Source organism: Cervus elaphus, chromosome 13, assembly GCF_910594005.1.
Source record: "Cervus elaphus chromosome 13, mCerEla1.1, whole genome shotgun sequence".
NCBI classification, from domain to species: Eukaryota; Metazoa; Chordata; class Mammalia; order Artiodactyla; family Cervidae; genus Cervus; species Cervus elaphus.
In genome coordinates this window covers 56,849,614-56,868,345 of record NC_057827.1, presented here as the reverse complement: position 1 = coordinate 56,868,345, position 18,732 = coordinate 56,849,614, and the positions used below count along the sequence as shown (strand labels likewise).

The 18,732-nt window shown below is 39.0% G+C and overlaps 1 protein-coding gene across 2 annotated transcripts; it reads right to left on the bottom strand.

The window, feature by feature from the left end:
• Positions 1-8,687: 8,687 nt before the first annotated feature.
• On the bottom strand, positions 8,688-16,978 carry C13H14orf28 (chromosome 13 C14orf28 homolog). 2 transcript variants are annotated; one of them, XM_043922320.1, is made up of 5 exons: positions 16,684-16,977; positions 13,316-13,840; positions 11,304-11,393; positions 9,908-10,042; positions 8,688-9,127 (listed from the first exon to the last, which is right to left on the bottom strand). In XM_043922320.1, exons 2-5 carry the CDS (start codon positions 13,837-13,839, stop codon positions 8,944-8,946), a joined length of 933 nt encoding a protein of 310 aa, XP_043778255.1. In that variant the 5' UTR covers position 13,840; positions 16,684-16,977; the 3' UTR covers positions 8,688-8,943. The 2 variants fall into 2 exon arrangements, with proteins under 2 accessions (XP_043778255.1, XP_043778256.1); XM_043922321.1 differs by lacking the exon at positions 11,304-11,393 and having other exon boundaries at positions 16,684-16,978.
• Between the last annotated feature and the right edge of the window lie 1,754 nt (positions 16,979-18,732).

Below are 18,732 nucleotides of genomic sequence, written 5' to 3'. Positions count from 1 at the left end.
AAACTAATTCATAAATTTAACTTTTTTCCCCCACTAGTTTGATATTATAGTTTGTTCTTTGAGCTTATTGGCCAAGGAAATACCAGCAATGGTTTTCAGTCAACAAACTTGAAATATTCACACAGAATTTAGTTCATCTTCTGCAGCAGCACTACTTACCTACAAATTTAATTTCTTAATAGAATATTGAAAGTGGAATCAACAATAACTGTAGAGAACACTTTCATGGTGCTTACTGTGTAAGCACCATTAAATCTTCACCACAATCTTACAAAATATATTCTATTATTATCTCCATTTTATAGTTAGGAAACTGGGAATTGAAGAATTAAAGTAATAGGACCAAAGTGACATAACCAGAGTCCAAATCTGGACCCAGGCAATCTGGTTTCAGAATGTAGTCATTTTAACCGCCATACTCTTGCCTCTGATTGACAAGAAAATCAGTAGCTAAGAACTGATGATAAAGAGAATCCAACGGTAATGTGATCACATAACACAACTCACCTAAAAAGTCTGAAATTTTATTATTATTATTTTTTTCCTGGGTGAGAAATATCAATCCTGTATCAGGTCTTCCGGGATTTTCAAAAAATCTCTAAGGACAGGAATTCCTAGTACTTTTCAAAGAAGAACTATAGAAAGCAGAGAGGGGGCCTGAAAACATGACGGCAGTGGAAGTGAAGAAACCTCAGGAGTCAATTTACAGGTATAATTTGAACTGGTTGTTGTTGGCAGAGAACACAGCTAACTTCATCAAAGACGTCACCACTCTATTACCCCCAAGCTATGACTGCGTATAGTGTCACAGTACTGAAGGAACATCGGACTTATCTCCCCCAAATGATAAAGGTCAGCAATTCAGGCATGAGTCTGTCTTGGTCCTTTACACTCTGTATGGAGGAGCTTCTGCCACCTAGAGTTCGTGAAGAAAATGGCAAGAGTTTGGAACCACCAATCCTGTCCATCCACAAGTCCAGAAAAGTTAGAACAGGTAGCTATGGCCATCTCACTTTTTTCTCAAGTTATCTTCCCTCCGATGAGAATTAGAAAATATTTCATATTGCTAATTCTTGTGGATAACTTCAGTTCAGTTCAGTTCAGTCGCTCAGTCGTGTCCGAGTCTTTGCGACCCTGTGAATTGCAGCACACCAGGCCTCCCTGTCCATCACCGACTCCCGGAGTTTACTCAAGCTCATGTCCATCGAGTTAGTGATGCCATCCAGCCATCTCATCCTCTGTCGTCCCCTTCTCCTCTTGCCCCCAATCCCTCCCAGCATCAGGGTCTTTTCCAGTGAGTCGACTCTTCACATGAGGTGGCCAAAGTATTGGAGTTTCAGCTTCAGCATCAGTCCTTCCAATGAACACCCAGGACTGATCTCCTTTAGGATGGACTGGTTGGATCTCCTTGCAGTCCAAGGGACTCTCAACAGTCTTCTCCAACACCACAGTTCAAAAGCATCAATTCTTCAGTGCTCAGCTTTCTTCACAGTCCAACTCTCACATCCATATATGACCACTGGAAAAACCATAGCCTTGACTAGACAGACCTTTGTTGGCAAAGTAATGTCTCTGCTTTTTAATATGCTATCTAGGTTGGTCATAAATTTCCTTCCAAGGAGTAAGCGTCTTTTAACTCCATGGCTGCAGTCACCATCTGCAGTGATTTTGGAGCCCAAAAAAATAAAGTCTGACACTGCTTCCACTGTTTCCCCATCTATTTCCCATGAAGTGATGGGACCAGATGCCATGATCTTAGTTTTCTGAATGTTGAGCTTTAAGCCAATTTTTTCACTCTCCTCTTTCACTTTCATCAACAGGCTTTTTAGTTCCTCTTCACTTTCTGCCTTCAGGGTGGTGTCATCTGCATATCTGAGGTTATTGATATTTCTCCCGGCAATCTTGATTCCAGCTTGTGCTTCTTCCAGCCCAGCGTTTCTCATGATGTACTCTGCATGTAAGTTAAATAAGCAGGGTGACAATATACAGCCTTGATGTACTCCTTTTCCTATTTGGAACCACTCTGTTGTTCCATGTCCAGTTCTAACTGTTGCTTCCTGACCTGCATATAGGTTTCTCAAGAGGTGGGTCAGGTGGTCTGGTATTCTCATCTCTTGAAGAATTTTCCACAGTTTATTTGGATCCACACAGTCAAAGGCTTTGGCATAGTCAATAAAGCAGAAATCGATGTTTTTCTGGAACTCTCTTGCTTTTTCGATGATCCAGCGAATGTTGGCAATTTGATTTCTGGTTCCTCTGCCTTTTCTAAAACCAGCTTGAATATCTGGAAGTTCTCGGTTCACGTATTGCTAAAGCCTGGCTTGGAGAATTTTGAGCATTACTTTACTAGCATGTGAGATGAGTGCAATTGTGCGGTAGTTTGAGCATTCTTTGGGATTGCCTTTCTTTGGGATTGGAATGAAAACTGACTTTTCCAGTCCTGTGGCCACTGCTGAGTTTTCCAAATTTGCTGGCATATTGAGTGCAGCACTTTCACAGCATCATCTTTCAGGATTTGAAATAGCTCACCTGGAACTCCATCACCTCCACTAGCTTTGTTCATAGTGATGCTTTCTAAGGCCCACCTGACTTCACATTCCAGGATGTCTGGGTCTAGGTGAGTGATCACATCATCATGGTGTGGATAACTTAAGCTACAACAAATTCCTTTTAAAATTTGATGCTGTCTGACATTTATCTTTAATTTTAGGATTTATAGTTTCAATTTGCCAACATCTGCTGGATCATCGAAAAAGCAAGAGAGTTCCAGAAAAACATCGATTTCTGCTTTATTGACTATGCCAAAGCCTTTGACTGTGTGGATCCAAATAAACTGTGGAAAATTCTTCAGGAGATGAGAATACCAGACCACCTGACCCACCTCTTGAGAAACCTATATGCAGGTCAGGAAGCAACAGTTAGAACTGGACATGGAACAACAGAGTGGTTCCAAATAGGAAAAGGAGTACATCAAGGCTGTATATTGTCACCCTGCTTATTTAACTTACATGCAGAGTACATCATGAGAAACGCTGGGCTGGAAGAAGCACAAGCTGGAATCAAGATTGCCGGGAGAAATATCAATAACCTCAGATATGCAGATGACACCACCCTGAAGGCAGAAAGTGAAGAGGAACTAAAAAGCCTGTTGATGAAAGTGAAAGAGGAGAGTGAAAAAATTGGCTTAAAGCTCAACATTCAGAAAACTAAGATCATGGCATCTGGTCCCATCACTTCATGGGAAATAGATGGGGAAACAGTGGAAGCAGTGTCAGACTTTATTTTTTTGGGCTCCAAAATCACTGCGGATGGTGACTGCAGCCATGGAGTTAAAAGACGCTTACTCCTTGGAAGGAAATTTATGACCAACCTGGATAGCATATTAAAAAGCAGAGACATTACTTTGCCAACAAAGGTCTGTCTAGTCAAGGCTATGGTTTTTCCAGTGGTCATATATGGATGTGAGAGTTGGACTGTGAAGAAAGCTGAGCACTGAAGAATTGATGCTTTTGAACTGTGGTGTTGGAGAAGACTGTTGAGAGTCCCTTGGACTGCAAGGAGATCCAACCAGTCCATCCTAAAGGAGATCAGTCCTGGGTGTTCATTGGAAGGACTGATGCTGAAGCTGAAACTCCAATACTTTGGCCACCTCATGTGAAGAGTCGACTCACTGGAAAAGACCCTGATGCTGGGAGGAATTGGGGGCAAGAGGAGAAGGGGACGACAGAGGATGAGATGGCTGGATGGCATCACTAACTCGATGGACATGAGTTTGAGTAAACTCCGGGAGTCGGTGATGGACAGGGAGGCCTGGTGTGCTGCAATTCACGGGGTCGCAAAGACTCGGACACGACTGAGCGACTGAACTGAACTGCACTGATTAGAAATTAAAAATGGTTAGGCTTTGAAGTTAGATGTAAAGGTGATAATGAAACAGAAAGGAAGGGGACAGGGCATTCCTTTAAAAGAATGACATAGCCTTTGAGGACACATCAAAACTGATTAAAACCAACTAGGTCCAAGATGGCAGAAGATTCAGCTTCATACCTTGAGCCTTATTACATGCTCACTGTAATGTATCAGCATGCTAAATTACACACCTATAGATGCCATGACAGTTCTGAGGCTGACCATAGGAAATTAAAAAGTTGGTAATGGCCCAATTCCTGGAAATCTCCGCCGCTTCTTCAAAATAGTCGGAATAACCCTCCTGTTCATTAGTATATGAAACTGTGTTAGTGTTCTGTTGCTCAGTTGTGTCCAACTCTTTGTGACCCTATGGGTCGTAGCATACCAGGCTCCGCTGTCCATGGGATTTCTCAGGCAAGACCACTGCAGTGGGTTGGCATTTCCTTCTTCAGGGAGCTTCCCTACCTAGGGATTGAACCCTCACCTCCCGCATTGCAGCAGGATACTTTACTGCTGAACCAGTGGGGAAGCCCAGTCTATGAAATTACCCAGCCCATAAAAACTACCTCCCTCATGTTTCAGGGCCTCTAGCCCACACTCTGTCTGTGGGATGTGTTTCTCCCAAGGCTGTTCTCATCTTTGAGATGGATGACATTCTATGGCATGTATATCTCTCTAAATAAATCCACTTCTTACCTAACACTTTTTGTCTCGCTGAATTCTTTCTCTGACGATGCATAAAGAACTTGAGCCTCATTAGGTCCTGAGATCAGATGTATGATCTCAATTAAAAGGCAGTGGGTTCAAGTCCCAGTTGTGTGGTTTCAAAAGGACCTTACAACTGCCTTTGAAATCACAAGTTGGCCAGCCTGGAGTCTCTTTCCTCCAAACCTCCTCCAGGGATGCTAGGGAGAAACTGGGAAAGGACTGTTTCAAAGACCTCACAGAAGTTGTTACACTCCTGTTAGTTTAACAGGGATACATAGAAAATCTTTTGGGCTGTATCTGGCAACAGTTTCTATCATCAGAGTGTTGCTTTCCAACTCTGGAACCTGGATACTAGTCTTGAGATATTGATAGAGGAATGTAAAGGAATGATATCCTTCTTAAAATAGAATAATAAGTTCTTGAAGATTTGAGAAAAAAGCATCTGAAGGCAAGTTTTCAGGTAGAAAGAGATATCTGAATAGGTGGCGGCTGCAGTTTTCTTCAGAGACTCATTTTCTTCTAGACTTTTTGTTGTGCCAATTATTTCTATCACCCTCATGCTGGCTCCCAGGAATATACATTTCTTTCTTCAAAGCCTGAACTCCTTGGTTCTCTTCAGTACTATGGAGCTGGAGTTTTCAAAACATCTTTACTGGTGTAAACCATTGGGTGGAGATATCATGGATGATCATTTTCTTCTTTAGCCTTTTTTGGGGGTTACTGATTTCTTACTTATCTATGTATTATTTTTATAATCATCTTGAAAATCAGACTTTAGAAAATTCAAAAGGAAAACAGCCAAGTAATAAAAATATAGCTAAGGATATATACAGCAGGTTTCTAATTTTACCATGCTGTTGGTTTTCCAAACGTTATTGAGGGCCTTACCAGAGCAGCTCACTTTTTCATTTTCAGTGGTCCTCCTTTTGATACCTTATATTATACCTCACTGTGAAAACAATGGGTGGACTATGGAACTGATGACTCTTTGAGGGTAAATAATCTAAGATATATCCTCAGGTAGATATCAGCATATGAAGAAATCACCTAGCTCCCCACCAACTTTCTCAACTTCCCAGAGATAAAGTAAAAGGCTGCTTTCCCTCAGGTTGAATTAAATTTGAAGTTAAAAGCTGCCCAGTTGAGCAGCTGGTGAACCCTGGGCCAGTTGGGTGGGTAGGAACTATTAGTAAGGCATCAAGTTGTCAAGGTGAATTTCAAAACCTATGTGATTTTAACTTTTGATTTTAATAAAGGAAGATGGTAAGTTATAGATGTTTGCTTAGGCTGTTGTTCAGTAATTGCTGTCGTTTTTACATTGAACTGTTTACCTTTCCTGCTTACTTATAGGGCATTACAATTATTGTCAAATAACTATTATTAAATTGTTTAATCATTAAATTGTTGATGTGCTCAACAAATATGGCATTTTATGTGTCACAGTAGTCATCTGCTTATATAGCTTAGCTGTTTCTTCATACTCTAGGAATAAAATAGAACCTAGGATTCATGCTTGTGGTGATGATCTTTCTCCTCCTCTTTGATGGGATCGGATCCAGTGACAATCTAGGTTAAATCAACCCTAATAAATAGTAATGAAAACCTACTTTGAAGGATAAATCTAAGGTCATTTGTTAAGTTTTGGGTGGAGGGTAAAGTTTCTTTGAAGAAAAGTTGGAGATTTCTACTTATATGTTGGAGAAAGTGAAAGCCAAAGTCACTCAGTTGTGTCCAACTCTATGTGACCCCATGGACTCCCCACCAGGCTCCTCTGTCCATGGAATTCTCCAGGGAATCCTCCCAACCCAGGGATCACACCCGGGTCTCCTGTGTTGCAGGTAGACTCTTTACCATCTGAGCCACCAAGGAAGCCCATATGTTGGAGATTTCCCCTTAAATTTGCTTTGTTCTTTATCCCCCTTTGATGGAGGTAGGGCTTTAAAATAATTTCTGCTCTACCCTAGGTGTAGTTGTGGTTTGTGACATTAGGATTAAAAACATATTTTGATTATTCCCTCATACCTTTTGTCCCCCTCAGCATTCCAATTTCTCTAATAGTGTTTAAGGCTATAAAATTTTTTCCATACTCTCACCTTCACATTTTTTGATAATCTTGTTTACTTCATACTTTTTCACCCCTTTCCTAGTCACTATTTGGAGGGAATAATGTCTTCAATTACCACCATAACAATAAAATATCTATTACCCTTAAATCCTAATCATCTGGGGTCCAGAAGGCATACTTAAATTTCACTACACATTAAGTCCATTACCGATATGAACTACTGCTCAAATAATTTTAAAAAGATCTGAAAAGTTCATTAGTAACAGAGAATCTAGGAAACTTGCCTGTACATGAAAGAGGTAGAAAAAAATGTTTTTTTTTTATTAGCATGTTCAAGGTAGTCAAGATGTTAACAAACATTTAAATCCTCACAACAACCCTGTGAGGTAGGTATGTCACTGTTTTGTGATAAGCTAGAATTATTCCAAATAAAGTGCAATTCAAAAAAATAAATCTGCATCAGGAATAATTTTGTTAATGATATCATTTATGTATATGCTAATATTGTGTTTCTGAATACTTTGATTCATGCAGTAAGGTGTTCCCAGAAAAGTAGACTATAAATCAAACCCTATTTAAATACGTGCAGAAACTATTTAAATAAACTTTGGTGTGAATTTTTAAAAAAACAAAATAGATCACTACTTTGAGCATACACAATGAATATTCCTTTTTTACATATGATAAAAAGGCATACTCATCAATGTTGCACTTATATTTATCCATTCTTCAGTAAGTTATCTTAACATGGCACCAATGCAATGTAAGACTTAATTTATTGAATTAAACCTTAGCAATTTGGTAAATGGCAGTGAATTGTGATGCTGTGTACAAATCTCCAAATATATTGCACTCAATCTCAACCCCAAACCTAGGGTCAACCACACTGAAAACACTAAAATAAATGATGATAGATTTCAAAAAGCATTTTCCCTTGAGAACATTACTTATTACTTTTCCTTTATATTGCAAAAGGAAGAGAGATCCTAGGTCTTTGAAAAGAAACATAACATTCTGATAACTACGCACTTCCGGGGATTTATACTTCAAATCAAAGAAAGTCTCATGGTATCAATTTACTATTATTAAGGCAGCACACAGATGTTACCCCCAAAATGTAAGTATTTTTTCCTCTGTGCCAATGTGACTTACTAGGAAGAGAAAGACAACTGACCTTTGAACAACATGGGTTTGAACTGTGTGGGTCCACTTATACAGGTATTTTTTTCAGTACACATGTACAGTAGTACTACATGATCTGAAGTTGTCTGAATCCAAGGATGTGGAACTACAAGTTTTGAGGGAAAACTGTAAAGTTACATGGGGGAATTTTGACTGTTTGGGGGATCAGGGCCCGAGCCCCCAAGTTGTTCAAGAGTCAACTGTATTCTCAGGCACCCATTTTCTCTTAAGTACATGTTTAAAGTACATTTCCATTGTTCATTCAACATTAGTAAACACACAGTTTGCCTAACACTTTTTATAGCTGTCTTATCTGCAAAATACATTTTTATTAGAGAACTTCTATTACATTTAAACATTAGTTATATAATTTGAGTAAAAATAAGCTTAATTAAGCTTGGAGCTTAGTTAACACTTAAAGTCCACTGCTAGGTTTTTAATACTTTAGCAAGTGAAGTTATTTGCCATTATAAAGAAATAATTTAAGTCCAGAGAAACATTCTTACCAAAGTATTTTAAAAAAATTGCTGCAGGGACATTAGGCAAGTCAGGTAAAATAGACTAAACCATCTCTAAGTTGTACATTCAAATCCACACTAGATCCAATAGTGCACTTTGGATTATGATGAGGTAGGGCAAATAAATACAGTCAGGTATTTTGAACTGTTAAGTTTACATAAACTGAAAACTGATTTGTACCCAGGTTTTATTTGGCTATCCAAAAGGAAAAATTGAGAATTCAAATGATGAATTATTTTCTCAGATTCAAAGACAGAATTGTAAAAAACCTTTGTGGTACATATAAATAAAAAATACAAATATTACAAGATATATTTTATTTCAACATAAAATATGCTTGTATAAAAATAACCTGGGATTAAGAAAAAAGAAATACAAACATTTTTGCATAGATTCTCTATATAAAACTTTTACCTGGGGCTAAATACTAGAAAATACACCTCTGAAACTAATATAGTTGAACTATTTCCTTGGATACCAAGTATATACAAAACAAAAGCCCTTCATCTAGGGGAGCATGGGCAGGAGGGAAAACAATATAATTTAGCATCAGTCTATATTTATTTCTCTGTTGCTCGAATATAAACCAATGATGACAAGAGGAGAAACTCTGGGGGTTTATTTAACAAAATTAAATTCACATTTCTGAGGCCATCATAGTGCATCCAATGTCCATCAATTTGAAAGGCTGCAGAATAATGATGTTCCTCTTTGTTAAACAATGTGGCACCTTCCAACAAATACCTGCAAATTAAATGACAAAGTGTGGCAGAAAATCACAGTACTTTGTTCTTACAAAAACATTCCTTACATTCTTAACTAAGGCATAAGATTATTTGCATTCTGTTATCTGAAAAAAGACATTCATCTGTAAAAATCATGTACTATAATTGATAATTTGGAGTAAGACGTTTAAGAATTTTAAAAAATGATACATTTTTAAGGGCATTATTTTAATAGATTAACTCATGAACTGCATGGTTCTATTATATAAGAGAAAACACAAGAAAATGTTTAAAGGCAAAAAATTAAAAGAACCCCTTATATCCTAATTTGGATCTTAATCTAATGATGACAGTAATATTTTATGTTTAAATGACCTCATACTATACACGACTTTGGCCTGAAATACAAGTAATGGCCAGCCAGTATTTACTATTTCCTAAGTCTTAGGTACTCTCCTAAACACTTTAGACACTATCATCTCTGTTTTATAGATAAGAAAACTGATGTGTAAACTGGTTGCTACTGGATCAACGTCACATCGCTTGAAAGGTAGGGCTGGGATTTGAACCCAGTTCAGTCTCTTCTAGAGTCTAAGTACCTAACCGCTATGTACACTGCCAGCAACTGACTCCCTGTAGTGTATTCTGATCTTATTCAGGATACATAAATTTAGATAGCTTTTTTTTTTTTTAAACAATATGTATTTCCTTAAGGGCTAGTCAAAATCATGATAGAATAGTAGAAAAATATAAATAAAATTCTCTTATTAGTCTCGTAAAACAAACAAAAAGCACCTACTTGTGATCAGATAAATCCAAATAATAGGGGACATATGCCAGATCTTCAGATTTCCAATGCTGCATATTTAAGACAACAAAAGGGGGTGCCCCGTGGCAGAACACTCTTTGGGAAAATTCTCTTAAGCCACCACACCTAAAATTGAAAATAGGCATGAACTTTATTATACTTGAGACAAAGCTGCCTTTTATCACTCTGAGTTGTCTTTATCATTTAACTTCATAATAAGCATATTATCTATTTTAGGTATGGGAAAATTGTATGGCTGCATTAATACCTTATATGCCTAAGTCTCAGAGTTTATAAGCTGAGAGAGTCTATATATAAGAAAATGACATTTTTTAAAACTCCAAGAAAAGCTAACTATGTTTATCTCAGCTTATAAAAGCATGTAGTCTTTTGAACTGATAGAAAAGTTTTTATTCAGAAAAAAGGTTTTCTTTCTCTAGGCTGGTTTCAAATGAGAATAATGGCAGAGAGGCAATAAGATGATTCTTACAGTCTTCTTTAGAATGGATAAAATTCCCTGATTGGTTCCTTTTGCCATTACAATGCAGCAGATTCTATTTTCCTAGTAGCACCAGGTATTAAGCATATGAATTAAAATAAAACAAATAGAATTAAACAGTAAAATCTCAATTAACCGGAAGGTTCAAGGGACAGTATTTTGGTTGAAAAACACCGACTAAACTAAGTTATCTGAAAACCATTTTGTTTCAGTATTTGTTGCAAAAATACACCTAGTTCAGTTTCTGCACTTAAGTACAATTAACTGAAGGTATTTTATTCTTTCCTTCTTTTGTGATTAATTAGGTGTAAGATCATCCTTCTAAATATTAATTCTCCTTGTACAATACTGTAGATACAAAAATTAAGTGGCTGGGGTGAATATGTTCTGCCCCTTTGGATTTCCTTTTTCTTTTCTTTTTTTAACTAGGTTGAACTTTTTGGTTGTCATTTACTGCTTTCTCACTGACTCAATGGACATGAGTTTGAGTAAACTCCAGGAGTTGGTGATGGAAAGGGAGGCCTGGCGTGCTGCAGTCCATGGGGTTGCAAAGAGTCGGACACGACTGAGCGACTGAACTGAACATAAGTGAGGAGTACAGGAAAAAATCCAGTTAACTGAGGGTCCAGATTAGCTGGGTTCTGGTTAAGCAAGGTTTTATTGTACCTACTCAGGAGTGGGGGGAAAAAAAAGGCATTTGCTTTGTATTCATGAAGCAACTGCAGCACAGCATAAAATGGCATAGTAAACTAGAAGGTGTTAAGATTCCAAAAATACTAGGCTTCCTAAACATTTATGAGTTGCTGTTTTATAATAAGCATACCAGTCCAGGTTTCTTTATAAGAAACACAGAAATACTTTCATCTTAAATGTCTATCATATACTCACCCATGCTCTTCACACAGTTCAATCCTGGAACAGAATAACTCATCCACAGCCAGTCGTATCAAGTTTCCATGTGGAATTTCTTGGGGAGGACTATAACAATTGCAAAACGCATGTAAGAAATGCTTCGGCATTCTACATGTAAATATAGTAAGTTGTTTGCTTAGCTCAGTTGCTAAGTCGTGTCCGACTCTGTAACCCCATGGGCTGCAGCCTTCCAGGCTGCTCTGTCCATGGGGTTTTCCAGGCTAGAATACTGGAGTGGGTAGATATTTCTTCTCCAGGGGATCTTCCTGTCCCAGGGATTGAACCCATGTCTTCTGCTTAGTGGGTGAGTTTTTTTACCGCTGAGCTACCAGGAAAGCCCAAATATATTATGTGGATAACAAATTTTACAAGCCATTCATTATTAGTAAAGCACGTATAAAAGTATAACCTTTGTTATTCATCTTTGTATTTCTTCCAGACAGTACAGAAACCAGTTGAACTTAATAAACATTAATGCATGAAACTTTCTAAGAAACATTAAATATGTATGTAAACTGATCCTGAAACACACAGTTGTTACTTTAAAAATTTCTGAAAGGATTAAATAGAATGGATCCTGGTGCAGGATCCAGAATTAGGAGAGCAGCTGATTAGTTACCTGACTCAATATTAATGAGAGCCCCTGTTGGCCTCAGTTTCCTGATTTGTTAAAAAAACAACTTTTCCTACATACTTCGGAGGTTGTTTTAAATACAGGATTGGAAAATACTAAAAAGTTATATAGAGTATAATGAAAAATATTTATTAAGAGAGGCACAAAATGCTAGTATTAATATAGGGCTATAAATACTTCATTATAGTTTCAAAACATATGTAAGTTAAAAGATACCAGTTTTTTTAAAAAAACAAGACAAATGTCTGAAGCACTTTTTTTAAGTCCATAATTATTTAACAGTAACAACTTTTTCCCTGATGGAAGTTTCAAAATCAACATCATCCTATCAGCAATACAGCAAAATGGCCAAAGTGTATTTCAGAACAAGAGAAACACTGATTGGTAGTCTCTAAAAATAATAACATCTTCTGCTTTCCCATTATCCTAAATATAATATTATAATCTTAAACTAAATATGCTATACAGAAAAGGTGAATATAATAAGTTTGGGTATGTGACATACAATCCCACAAGGGAACAATCTGTTAGGCAGTTTTTTTCCTGGACCTCAGGGCCAAGTATGCTGACAAAAATGTGTTTGGATCTGTTTTTCTGTCCTGTTCCCTCCCCCTACCCCCCGCACCCTAATGTCCACACTGGCAATTATCCCTTTTCCAGCTCATGTGCCCTTGGGGCTTTAATGTTTCCCAACACTCCACTAGGGCTTGCCAGTTTGGCCTTCCTCCCTGTCATTTTATCAGCTTGAAGACCTTCCTTTTCTCCCCTCAGCAAGCTATCAGTACCTTTCTAGCCAATAAAAAATTTCCTTACATCTATATCCTTTTCAGGTATTAATACTCCCAACTTTGGGATTTCTGTCTCTAATTTTGCCCTCGCCATGACATGGAGTACTTTCAATCTTCCTGTTCAAGCAGAACTAGCCTACCTGACAGGGATCTATTCAGAGAGGGAAACATTTCAATATAGTATTAAGTGTCGTTGGAGAGGTTAAATCTGTGACACAAGGAATTATCTTCCTAGCCATATTAGTAAATTCTGAGTGAGAGGAAAACATTGTGCATACTGAGTAGGTCATTATTTAGCAAGTGAAATAGTTATCAATTGGTTTTGTAAATCCTGAGATGTTTAGATATAATAGAAGAGTAATATTTTTTTTTATCAAGGAACCCACTGAAGAGTTTTGCATTTGCCTGGTTGCTTTATATATAAGTTGTTGCACACAGGGTCTATACATTAAGAAGTACTTTGATTATATCTATCTATCTACCTATTTTCCTATCTATCTATATCATGCATTATAAGCATACTACTTTTTGCTAAAAGTGACAAAACAGACTTTAGAGCAACTTACTTTATATTAATTGTGCGTTGCTGATCTTCCTGCACTCGAGTGGGGCATCGCCAGTTGGAACAGTAACTCTCTTGTATGGTTGACATGAGATTTTCAAGATTTTTTGTAAAATTATCATGTTCATTCCCAAACAAATCAATTATTAATGAAGCTTTATGAACTTCAGACTTGTATTGCTGTTTTTCCATTTTGTCCCAAATCCAAAGTAGCTTCACGGTTGTAAAACTGTAGGTGTCCATTAAATAAAGAAAACAGTCTACAAACTCTCTACCTAAATGAAGAGAGAGTTCCCGGGGGAAATTTTCATTTTCATTGAGAATGACATAGAGTAACATCAAGAATCCATCTATGGTGCAGGTATTTTTCAGTCTTATTTCAACATAGAGTGGTGTACAGGAGACTGCTTTGCGGCCAGCTTTGATAGTAAAAACACCTCCCCAAGGAAGAACAGGCCTCCAAAATGAGCGATCTTGGTTATAGTTATTTTTAATTGATGCTTTGATCTCTTCAAACAGTGTCTTCATCCTGCATTTTAAAAGTTTAAGATAGTACTTGTAAATTTGTGACTTTATCTTTTAAATGCATGGTATATGTTTAAATGAAAATAAAGCTATCTAAAGATTAAATTAAGTTTGCTTAGATAAGACTCCTAAAGGAACAAAAAGATTTTAAAACAATTCAAGCCATGAGCCATTTTTTCAGCAATATGCATGGTCTCTGGAAAGACCATTTAAGAAGGTGTAACCTTTTTATGAAATACAGAATGGTCATTTGATGGACCTTTTTATTAATTATCAGTTCAGTCGCTCAGTTGTGTCCGACTCTTTGCGACCCCATGGACTGCAGCATGCCGGGCTTCCCTGTCCATCACCAACTCCCGGAGCTCGCTCAAACTCATGTCCATCTAGTCGGTGATGCCATCCAACCAATTATTATTGGTTATATTGCAGGTTTTATCACTGACAGAGGAAAACCTTGTAATGAAAAAATCCTAAATAAAAACAAAACTATTTAGAAGATATAGTCTAAATTTGGTTGAGTACATTCCTAATGTAAACCGCTTCCTCCAAAATATGAGCTGTATTTCATTTTCCTGTTAATATGTATGGTTCCACTTAGTTGGGGTATAGAGAAAGGCCAACTGGCTCTGAAAGACAACATATGAAGAGTACTGTAATCGTGAGAACTTAATTGTATTTGCACAGCTAATACAAAAATCATTTCTATGCACTTGAGAATTTTCACTTGCAATTTAGGACCATGCTGCATGCTAAGTTGCTTCAGCCGTGTCCAACTCTGTGCGACCCTATGGACTGTAGTCGGCCAGGCTCCTCGGTTCATGGGATTCTCCAGGCAAGAATACTGGAGTGGTTTGCGATGCCCTTCTCCAGGGGATCTTCCCAACCCAGGGATCGAATCTGGGTCTCTTACATCTCCTGCGTTGGCAGGCAGGTTCTTTATCACTAGCGCCACCTGAGAAGGATCATGCCAGATATCCTATAATTTTAATTACAGAGGCCATGCTGGGACAATCTGGTTCAGAACTTGGTTCACTACCCTGATTCCTCTCTCTGCATGTTTTGGGAATGAACTGAGGTGTCCTCCTTATTTAAATGGGCACCTATCTTCCCCCCAACTTTGAGGATAAGTAACAGCTTGTTTTTAAAGTCATTGACAGTATTCTAATAAACATGTTGGTGTCATATTGTATGTATATAAAGCAAAATTGAAAAAAAATTAAAGAATGAGGTCCTAATAAAACTGAATTGAAAAAAATTACTTTGCTTTATTTGGAACAAACAAATGTCTAAACTAAAAACATCACAGGGTTTTCCAATATGTTTCATGTTTTGCATTTTCATGAAAATGGGAAGCATCTGAGGAGGAGGAAGACAGAAATTAGTGACTGAGGTCAGTGTCTTATTTTGATCATAGTTTCAAGTGCCACATCCTCCCAAGTACAATATAAACCCAATACTCAATGCTGCAGACCTATGTGTTTTGTATGGAAAATTAACTTCAAACCTATTTTCTAACACCAGCAAACTAAAAATTCAGTTTTACCACACACACACAGTATTTCTGACATAGGCAAGATACTGTGGACTCTAAAATATTCAACACTATATTTAGTCTGAAGTGTAGATGTTTATATATAGTTGCTAGCATGCTGGTTCCAGTCAACCACTTAGGAATAAGAGGGAGTGGCAAATTCAGAGCCAAGGAAACACAAACTCAGTTTCTGCTTAATGAAGAAGAAATGTTTCAGAGCATATTCTTTTAAAAAATCACAAGGTATTTAAATATTTAAAACATGAAAATAACATTTCCTCATGGTTTGACTGATTTCCGTGGCATTTTAAAGAACTTTGTAGCAAGTTCATATGATTAAGAGCCTGAGTTCAGATTCTTAAATATTGCATTAGAAAGGAACTGTAAATTTCTGTAGCATTTTTTGCTAAATTATCTTTTAGACATGACTAAATGAGTACTGCTCTGTAAAGCAAGTTGCACTCTAAGAGAATTAAACATATATTTTATAACTACATATATATATTTAAAAATATATACACACACACATAAAATGATTTCTCTAGCCTTTTTCTGGGGAAAACAAAAGGAGATAAAAGAGCATTGAAAGAACTAAAGGACACTTAGTCTAGCTTCTGCTGTACCGTGGTGATTTGTTCTAAAGTAAATTACAATAAAAGCGACTAAAAAAGACCAGAAAATGTGCAAAGAACTTTACTTAAAATTGTCTTTTAAGTTTTCGCCACACTGTCAAAAACATCATTTCGTTAGACAATGATTTGTAAGTCCTGGAGAATGACTGGCTTTATTTTCCTGCCTCAATAGGCCCCCTAGTTTGGACAAATCAGGAAAACTCCCTAGACTTCTATTTCCTTGGCAAAAAACGACACCTTTTGCGGTCGTTTCCAAGGGTGACAATCTTGACTCCACGCTGGTCGTGAGGATCATACCATTTACCCAAAGCACTGAATGTCAGATACCCTAAGAGTGTGGGGGTCCTGCAGGTCCCCTCCCGAGTCAGCGCCCCCAAACAGTCGAGAAAGTGGCCCGCGGTCCGGCTCGCAGCAGCGCGGGGCTAGGTGTGCGGTGGGCTCCCACCTCCGCTCCGCCCACCCCGCCCCCGGCCCGCAGCTCCCGGGAAGGCCCGGCCCTGAAGGCTGGCCCTGGACTGCGGGTGGATCCCCGAACCCGGACCCGGGGAAGGGGCTGGGCATCCCCTGCCCGCATTCGAGCAGTGGCCCCGCTGAACGCCTGGGACTGCGGGTAATGGACGAGAGGGCCGGGCCGCGGAAGGCGTCCGGCCAGTCTCAGTCCACCAGGAAGCCCACTCTTCGTACCTCCCCGGGGACCGAAAACCGCCGGTGCCGCCGCACCCGTCGCCGCCGCCGCTTGCTCATGGAGAGCCCTTGCCGCCGCCGCCGCCGCCGCCTCATTTACTAACACCGCCGGCTGTTTCGGCCTCCCCCGGCGTGAGCGCTGGGCTCCGGGACGGCCTCCATCGCACCCGTCGCGGTGGGAGCCACAGCAGCTCCAGCGCCCAGGCCCGATCCGACCGGACCCACGGAGCCAGGACCGCGGGACGCGTAGCTTCTTATTACGGAGGAAGATTCGGCCTGACCTCCTCCCCCCTCCCCCCAACCCCTGGACCTAGTCTCCAGCTGCCTGACAACGCTGCTGCGCAGGCGCGAAGAGGACCCTGCCAAACGTGCGTGTGTAGGGTGTGTATACAGCAGCTGGATTCACCCAATGGGAACCAGGATCAGGTGCAGGGGGCGGGACCTCGCCGAAAGGGGCGGTGTTCCAGTATTAGAAAGTGGGTGGGGCAGCCGGAAGTGGGCAGGGTTTGCACGGAGGCGGAGCTTTGTCGGCAAACCTGCTTGGCTTTTAGGGGTTTGTACGATTTTAGGACTTTATTTGATTTTGGTTTGCTTCTGCTTCTGGGCTTTTCAAGTTCTTAAGTCAAGAAATGCAAGCTTTGTTTTCTTTATAAACTACAGTTATTCAAACTTTTGATTTAAGTATATATTTAAGGAAAATTGAGTTCGTGTGTTAAATACTATTTTTAGTGTTCAGGGTATTAATTGGCCAATCTGCTGTAATTTACAATGGACGTTAATAATATTTAAAGAAATTAGGGCTTCCCAGGTAGCGTGGTAAAGAATCCGCCTGCAAATGCAGGAGACATCAAGAGATGAGGGTTCAATCCCTGGGTCGGGAAAATCCCCTGGAGAAAGAAATGGCAACCCACTCCTGTATTCTTATCTGGAAAATTCCATGGACAGAGAGAGGAGCCTGGTGGGCTATAGTCTATGGGGTCACAGAGTCGGACACGGCTCAGCACGGACGCAAACGTGGACATTCATATATAAAGCAAAAATAGATAGACCTAAGGGAGAAATACTTGAACTATAATCATAGTAGACTCTAATAGAGACTGTAACTGAGACTTTATCACAGCTTTTTCAGTGGTCTTCCCTGGTGGCCCACCCGGTAAAGAATCTGCCTGCAATGCAGGAGACCTAGGTTCAGTTCCTGGGTTGGGAAGATCCCCTGGAAAAGGAAATGGCAACCCATACCACTATTCTTGCTTGGGAAATTCCTTGGATAGAGGAGCCTAGAGGGCTACAGTCCATGGGGTGGCTGCAGGACTGAGGGACTAACACTTTCACCTTTTCAGTTACAGAACCACTAAACAAATTATCAGGAACAGCATAATGAACTAATTTGACTATAGATACAGATATGAATATTGATATATGAAATATTTATTAATGACATATATTACCCCCAAATGGAGTACTTCACTAAAACAAAAAGATACTGCTATATTCAAGTGCAGGAATAAACTTCACAATCAGAATGAAGTCATACACAAAAGAACACATGCTGTATGAATCCCGTTATAGAAAGTTTAAAAGCAGGCAAAATTAATTGGTGCTGTTTGCAGTCAGGGTAGTTGACCTTTGGAGAGTATGCCTGTAATGAGGCAAGAGAGTGGTCTTCTGGAGGGTCGATAATATTCTGTTTTTTGATCTGGTTGCTAGTTATAGCTGTTCTGATTATAGCTCTCTTTATTTTGTAAAGGTTTGATTAAACTACTTACAACTTTTTCACTTTTTATATATGTTTCATTTCAATAAAGATGTACTTAAAAACAAAAAAATTAGATAGCTTTGGCCCCGTTATAGAGATGAAACAATTGAGTTTTGGACACAAAAAAGCCAAACACATTTTGACAGCTGGAAATTGAAGCTAGAGCCTCTTAATACTAGAGTCTGTGGACACAACCACTATTCATGTTCTGAAGGTCCTAGTTCTTGTATCCTCTAGTAAAGAGTCAAAGTCCACGTGACTCTGCTTCCAGAGAACACAGGCCATCCTGGAAA